Here is an 8,358-nt window from a genome sequence, read left to right as displayed (position 1 = left end):
CTTGTAAAATAAAAACACAGCAGAGCTTCACGCAGACATCAAGCAGACATATCACGGGGAACAGCAGGTGGGTGTAACAAACACAGAGGAATGCCACAGCCTACCTGGGTGCTGACCTTTAAGTCTCATGTAATATTTGATGTAAGTCAATAAGCAGGTGTTTCTCTATAGATTGTATATGCTGCGTGCTCCAGGTCTGCTGTAGGCAGCGTTTATGATAGTTGTCCTAAGGGATATTAGGTTGTGGGTTCTACGAAACTGTCACATACTCCCCTGTATGCATGCATTGAATAGGTGTTCCTTATTGAGTTGCATCCTTTGTACTTAATACTCAGAGACAGAAATCAAAAATAAACTTTTACTGTTTGATATAAGTAATAAAACAGTTAGACATTAAATTAATTACAAGAAATAATTAGCACATAAACAACGTGCACCAATCACAATACCAGGAAACCACACACACAAGGAGGTGGAGAGTAAAACATGCAGAACTCTACATCTCTCCCAGAAGTAACACAACACAAAGATACTGCAGAAAGCAGATACACAGAACTATGTACATGGGAAAGCTAGAGACAATCCCCTTAGTAATGAGCAGTGTCTATATACACAACTTCATACACAGGAGTAGTGCACCACACACATTATCAAATGCAGGAACGTTTTCTCTCTCCAAAATCTTCACGTAGGCTAGTTTGGCCTCCTCACATTCATGCGGTAGTGTGCTGAAAACTGCATTTCCCTATAAAGGCAGGAAACCCAAGTATGGTAACTGGATACACCATCAGCACCCACCATTTAATACTGTTCAGACTATGATAATGCCTTCAAGAAGGATAAAAGGGTCACTCAGCTCTTTAAAACTGAGAAAACACAAATAATCTCTAAGTGGAGTAATGTAGGACCACAACTTGTCCTCTCTGACTGCAGTATCCCCATAGTCTGCTATACAGTAAACAGGAGGAATGTGTTTTGCCTCTGAGCGTGTCCTATAGCACTGGAGAATTATGCTGTGCCCTACTGATTAGGGCATCTACACCCATGGGACTGGGAAAAATCTGCTACAAAACTGTGCCTCTAGTTATTCATACTGTCCTTGCTTGTGCCTTCCTCCCGGGAGGACTCTTTCTCAGTGGCCCCCGAGGAGTTGGACAGCCTTCCGGAGTGCTTGTATGCTGTACATAGCTCCTGCACACGCTCTGCAGTGGGGGACCACTTCAGGAATCCAGCCTCGTTCTGAAGAAACAGCACAGCTGTATTGTGTACAGCTTTGTAGTACAGCTCTTCTCTGTTGAAAGAATAAACAAGAGAGAAAAAAAAAAAAACACAGTTAAAAACGATCCAGATCAAACAGAATTACAGAGAAAGCCAGTCTATAGATATCTAGGGATATCTGTCTCTGTAGTAATAGGGCACAGGGGAACATCATGTTGTCACTGAGGATAAATGCTGACTTTACTGTAATACCACCGCCAATCTAACCTTCTCGCCCACGCATACTCACACAATGTTAAAAAAACAAACAAAAAATGAGGTGAACATTACTCAACCATTTCAAATGAAAACAGCAAATACCATAAGATGGCTGATATTATCTTTATTTATTCAGACATCATATTTGCACCTCTGATTGAGTTTCACTTTTTTGATAAACATTGGTTACAATCCCTGTCAAGCTTTTCCTTGCTGTCTGTGTCCCGCCCCATTTACATAGGCACAGTAGAACGTGAGAGAAGATCTCTTAGATAGTTGTCACTGAAACAAGTGCCCCCCCTTGTAAAATGTCTGTTTCAATGAAGATTTGACGATTTGGATTTTGCCTTACTTTCAGTCCCAGTGACAATAATTACCAGGACAAATAGTAAGTGTCAATCTCCCTAGTGAGGATACAGAAAGCAAAAAAAAAAAAGTTTCTAGCTCACGCTGTCTAAAACAAAAAATAAATGGCTATACTGTAGATACATCTGAAATGACACGAATATGCACAAAATACACAGTTTTGTTGTTAGATAGCTCTATAAATGATGTCTAGTGTGAACTTTGGTCCAGTATCACTGTGCTTGCATGGGTTTCCTCACACACTCCAAAGACATACTGGTAGGTTAATTGGCTTCAGTCCAAATTGGCCCTATTATGTATATGTATGTACAGTGCATGCATAAAGTATTCAGACCCCCTTAGCTTTTTTCAGTTTTGTTATGTTGCAAAATGATATTACAGTCATTTAAATTTTTTTCTCAATAATCTACACAGTACACCATAATAACAAATTGAAAGCAGAATTTTAGAAATGTCTGTGAATGTATTTAAAAGAAAAAAAAACAGAAATATCACATCTACTTATTCAGACCCTTTACTCAATACTTTGTTGAAGCATCTTTGGCAGCAATAACACCCTCGAGTGTGTTTGGGTATGATGTGACAAACATTCCAGAGATGTTCAGTAGGATTCAAGTCAGGGCTCTGGCTGGGCCACTCTAGGACATTCAGAGTTGTCAGTAAGCTACTCCTGTGTTGTCTTGGCTGTGTGCTTAGGATCGTTGTCATGTTGGCAGGTAAACCTTCAGCCCAGTCTGAGGTCCAGAGTGCTGTGGAACAGATTTTCATTGAGGATATCTCTATCTCTTTGCTCCATTCTGCTTTCCCTCAACCCTGACCAGTCTACCTGTCCCTGCTGCTGAAAAACACTCCCACAGGATGATGCTGCCACCATCATGCTTCACTGTTGGGATGGTATTGGGCAGGTGATGAATGGTATCTGGTTTCCTTCATACATAACATTTAGAATTGAGACCAAACAGTTCAATCTTCATTTCATCAGACCAGAGAATCTTGTTCCTCACAATGTGAGAGCCCTTCAGGTGCTTTTTTTCTCCAAATTCCAAGCGGGCTTTTTATGTGTTTTGCTTCCGTCTAGCCACTCTGCCATAAAGCCCAGATCGGTGGAGGGCTGCAGTGATGGTTGTCCTTCTGGAACTTTGTCCCATCTTCCCCGTCTGCTTAGTTTGGCCAGGCGACCAGCTCCTGTAAGAGTCCTAGCTGTACCAACCTTCTTCCATTTGAGAATTATGTTGGTCACTGTACTCTTGGGAACCTTCAGTGCAGAATTGTTTTGTAACCTTCCCCAGATCTGTGCCTTGTAATAATCCTGTCTCTGAGCTCTGCAGACCTCATGGATTTTGCTCTGACACAGTATGAATTGTTAGCTGTAATGCCTTTTATATAGAGGTGTGTGCCTTTCCAAATCATGTCCAATCAATTTAATTTACCACAGGTGGACTCCAATCAAGGTGTAGAAACAGCTCAGCAATGATCAAGAGAAATGACATGTGTTGTTCCAAATGGTCAGAATACTTCTGCCAGTGTGATATTTCAGTTTTTTCTATTTCATACATTTGCAAACATTTGTAAAATTCTGTTTTTACTTTGCCATTATGGGGTACTAAGTGTAGATTAACGAGGAAAAAAAATAAATTTAAATTTATCAGACTGCATTCTAACAAAATTGAAACAAGTGAAGGGGGTCTGAATACTTTATGAGTGCATTGTATGTGAGATAGGCACCTTAGGCTGTAGGGTCCTGAGGGCAGGAACTGAATGTACAATATGAAAAGTACTGTGTAAATTACATAAATACCTGTAATAAATAAATATCTGTGGCCAATTTAGAACTAAGCCCTGCAGCAACTGACTGTCTATATATTCCAGGTATACATGCCTCTTGCACACATGCTGGGAGCCACTGCGGTATTCGTGCTGAAAGGCCGGGAGAACCACCTGGTGACGCTTGAAACGGCTTTCTTCCATGCGAGTGAGAGCAGGAGTAGGGGGGTCTCTCCATTCAGGGATAAAGACAATAAAAGACAGGGGCTGATCTGAACTCTCTAGCAGTTTCTGAAAGAAAAAAAAAGGTCTGATTAAAAATAAATAAAAAATATAACCACAATAGCAAAGAATATTCAGCATGAGCTTATCTATTCACCTCAAAATGTGTAACCATGGCATCCATTAACTCCTCGCTGAAAGGAGGGTTTGCCTCAAAGGAACCACTGACTGGGAAAAAACTAAGACATGGCCTAGGATAAAAAAAAAAAAAAAAAAAAAAATAGGAAAACATTTTTAATCACAATCATTGATTACATTACTATTTACTGAAAAGGCAAAGTAATTTGAAACATTTCTAAACTCCTCATGGGTAGAATATAAGAATGATATGATTTAAACAGACTGATAGCTAACACACTCTGTATATCTGTAAGGTGATACACAGTACATCTTCTTGCATTGTATATGTAAAAAAAAAATCCACACACAACACTGACAACACCTTTAAAGTCCAAGATTAATAAATCTCCTTAGTCTTCCGGGCTAAATGTCATTGGAAGTTATTCAACTCAGAAGACTGAGGATATCTAGTAATTAGGACTGCACAGCGTAGATAAAAAAAAAATGCAATATATATTTTTTAAATATAAGAATTCCAAAAAGAGTAAAACATGTTGGCAACATATTCGAGCAATAAACCCTTCGTCAGGTCAAAAAAAGAGATCCCTTTGGCATGACAAAGGGCTTATTGCCCAAAACCATTGCCAACATGTTTTGACTCTTTTTGGAATTTGAAAATATATTTTACTTTTTACAACGTATATGCTGCAACCCCTATCGGGATTTTCAGCAAAATATTGAGCCTAGAAGGCAGAGCTGAGGTTGTGGGCATTAAGCATTTTGTCTGCAAATGTTGTTCACCTTCTCTTTACATACATAGTGCATGTGCATATATAACACACAAAGCATAAAATACTGCCAGGGAAACACAAGGTGGAAGGTGCAGGGTCCAGAGTTGGGCTTTAAAGGGAAACTATTAAATAGTTTTACACTCCGGTCAAATCAAAGTTGATTTTGAAATTGTGCGATTTACAGTGAAGTTGCATGATTTCAAAATCGGGGTGACCTGCCGATTTCATTGCGATTTGCGAAAAAGTCGGAACCGCACCGATATGACCGCTCTTATAGCAGACAGTAGGGTGCGACTTGGCATACGATTTGCAAGTCGCCAGGCATGCAAATCGCACCCGATGTGACCAGGGGCTTAGTCAATTCTGTTTAACTGTTTTAACATGTCTGTTAAAAGTGAGTAAACTGGTGTTTTATATATTTATATCCTCATGCTTTCTGTCAGACTGTGTTAAAGTATATCCAAAAGCTGAAAATGATTTTTAGTTTTGGATAATGTTAAAATCCCTTTTTTTTGTGTATCTCAGGGAAAGACAGCTTAGAAAGCTATCACTAAAAAATGTTTTGTCTTTGTACATATTTAATCCAATAGTGAAGACATTGCTCTTTGCTAGTAGAAGAGGAGGGGCACACTGTTCTGACTCATTTAGGCCTATTTTTAGCAGAAGAGCTGCCTAAAAGCAAAAAATGAATAGAGGATAGACCTTGCAGTGAGCTCCACCTGCTGAATAAAAGCAGTAATGTGAAACTTTTACATGCAATATTTCATACTTGCTTGAATAAAAAGTAATACTATAATTAACACCAAGGCCTGGTTTACATATATGCGTGCTGCGGGTGTGTGGGCTTGGCAACCCATTCATTTGAATAGGCTACTGTGTCTGCATTTTCTGCAGGTAAAAGGTCCCTGCAATTGCGGTCGCACAAAAATCGAATGGTGTTTTTGCACCATGTAATTGGTGTGCGGGAAACCACACCAAGTTTTTCAGTGTGTGGGGGTGCCATTAACCCCTTGACGCCGATCGCACGCAAATATGCGGCCTCTTGGCGTCTGGGCCTTGACGCAGAGCGGCCGCATATTTGCGTGCAATTAGAACTTACATATGTGCTGAGAGCGCACGCCCTGCGCGCTCCCAGCACATATGTCTGCGACACCTGGAAAGGTCCCGACCTCCCCTTTCGATTGGGATCTTTTCCGATCATGTGACCGCTGTGACGGCAAATCATGGTAGTCACATGACTCTAAAACCCCACCTCCCGGCCAGGAGGCGCCGGCGCCAAGAGTTTAAGAGTTAATGGCACCCCCATACGCTTTCTGGGCAGCACCGCATTTTGTGTGCAGCTGAATGTGGGTGCGGGAATGTGTGCAATTTACATGCACTCCCACTCCCATATAAATGTGAACCTAGGCTTATTTTGTGGTACAGAATGTAAAAAAGAAAGAAATGTATATTTATAATATAGGTACAGTATTGATACCCTTAAGGCTCAGTTCACACTAGCCAACTCCAAAGTCGCTCAACTTTCAGTGTAACTTTGGATTTTGACTTTGATAAGTATTTGAAAGGACTTTTACACTGTGTGGCACTCAATCCGTTTCAAAGTCGTGTTAAATTAGTGCAGGAACCTTTTCTGAAGTCGGTATTTATCTGAGCACTCAGCAAAAATGTATTGAGTTAAATAATCAGGCTTCTGAATGGTATCTTGCAATGTATCCTTACCCTCGGGAGCCAAAGTATCCATCTGTGTCTGGAAAGGCAGAACAGTACTGCTTGAAATAACAGTTCAGAGGGGAAGCGAAACACTCAGATGTGACACCAAAAATCTTGTGCAAAGCCTGAAAAACACTGACTGGAAGTGCCCCCTGCAGACCGGAACCCTCATACTGCGCTGTCCCAAACATCACCTTCAATAAACAAGACTGTGTTAGGCATCTTTTATTTCCTTAAATATATACCTTCTATATGAATCAAACAGAACTGCATCTGTTGTAGTTACCTGATATCTTCGCAGGAGACACCATACACGAGACAAGAACTTTTCTGACCCTGGGTCATCCGTACAACTGAGGCGATAAAGCTGGAACTGCAAAAGCAACCAGAAGATATGGGAGTATAGTAACTCTCAAATGACAATCACAAGGTGTGTATTATTAATAGGAAGACATGTTGCTTACCAATTTGCTGAAATAACTCTGGTTGATTCTGACAGACTCCCCTTTGTACCTCACACACACCAAGCTGCCATCTTGTTGGAAATCCACTCCTCCCTGGAATGGTAATGCTGGAGAAGACAATCGCACAGGATGACAGAACACCACCTTGTCTGGGCAGGGTGCAGCTGGGCCTGGTTCTGTAAAACACATTGTGTTCCTTTTTAATAAATTAATTATTGTGAAGGTCACAATAATACACAAACATACTTGTTATATATCTCATTTATGCAAATGTTAAAATGGACCTTTGCCCCAAAAACACTAAAAGCATGTTCTGCATGTTCAGCAGTAAACACATATACACTTATAGTGCAAATGCTATCACTTTGGCAAACATACATACTTTTTTTTTTTTTTTTTAGTTTCACCTGTCCTGAGGCACTGGTGATGTAGCCAGTGCTTTCTTCCCAGCTGCCTCCTGAGAAGGTCACGTCACCAAAGTAGGTGGTAAATCTAAAGGACATTGTGCAGTCAGATTGTAACACGTGTGGTGTGGTTTAAGTGTTCTCTGGAATCTGGATCAAACAAAATTCAGATTGAAGCCTCATGTACAATTGGTGTTTAGCCTATGTGTATCTAATCCCCACACTCTCCACTGCCAGCAACCTGTCAAAATCTATGACGTATGTATTCAGGGAAATATTTCAGCCAGTCATAGATTTTGACAGGCTGCTGGCAGCTAGGCTGGAAGCTACACCTGTGCCTCCTGCTGCACAAAAATGCTGGGATTTGCCGCACAGGGACTAAACACCCAGTGTACATTTAGCCCCAAGGGCAGCATAAATCATTACTCCAAGGTAATGGAATGATTCCATCATTAGTGTAACTATAGCCAGAACAGTCCACTGCTGGTGCATGGGGTGTGTAGTCTGCTTGAGGAGCAGTGGATCTGGTAAGTAAAACTGATTTTCCCTTCTAGACCTAAACAAGCATTTAACCATTGCAGTACAGTTTCCTCCCACACTCTAAGGACAAGTTGGTAGGTGAATTGGCTCCGGTCTAATTTGGCCCCATTATGTGTATGTATGAATGTGAGTTAGGGATTGTACGCTCCTTAAGGGTGGGAACTGATGTGAATGTAAAATAAATATGGAAAGTACTGTGTAAATTGTTGGCGCTATAAAAATACCAGAACCAAGAGTGTAAAGCGAGAGCTTACTGTGGCAGCTAATGCACCAAAAAAAGTAACCACAAACTTTCTCAATTGAATAGATCATAAATGTAGTGCAGCACTAAACAAATATTGGCCAATATATGAGAAACTAGCCAATCATAGATAAAATACAATATACCGTATAATGTCCAGAGTTAGTCAATCTGCTGGTGGTAATTATTCCCACTGGTAAATACTGGACCGGTATTATAAAACTCCCCGTGTGCTTAAATCTGGAAATCCGGTGACGTGT

The 8,358-nt window shown here is 40.6% G+C and overlaps 1 protein-coding gene across 2 annotated transcripts in view; it reads right to left on the bottom strand.

Moving 5' to 3' along the window:
- Nucleotides 1–344: 344 nt before the first annotated feature.
- The window catches only part of PCIF1 (phosphorylated CTD interacting factor 1), a 66,616-nt gene continuing 58,602 nt past the window's right edge, over nt 345–8,358 (bottom strand). For both annotated transcript variants that reach the window (XM_089673428.1, XM_089673429.1), the window contains 6 exons: nt 6,914–7,089; nt 6,736–6,822; nt 6,459–6,643; nt 3,986–4,079; nt 3,722–3,897; nt 345–1,291 (listed from right to left, as the gene is read on the bottom strand). In XM_089673428.1, the coding sequence (XP_089529554.1) occupies nt 1,081–1,291; nt 3,722–3,897; nt 3,986–4,079; nt 6,459–6,643; nt 6,736–6,822; nt 6,914–7,089 (929 nt within the window). In that variant the 3' untranslated portion in view covers nt 345–1,080. The remainder of the gene's footprint in view (nt 1,292–3,721; nt 3,898–3,985; nt 4,080–6,458; nt 6,644–6,735; nt 6,823–6,913; nt 7,090–8,358) is intronic.

This window comes from Staurois parvus, unplaced genomic scaffold (genome assembly GCF_062004578.1).
Source record: "Staurois parvus isolate SC_StPar_1 unplaced genomic scaffold, SC_StPar_1.0 ptg000137l, whole genome shotgun sequence".
NCBI lineage: Eukaryota > Metazoa > Chordata > Amphibia > Anura > Ranidae > Staurois > Staurois parvus.
The sequence above is the reverse complement of the archived record's forward strand: the minus strand, read 5'-3'. Positions and strand labels throughout refer to the sequence as shown.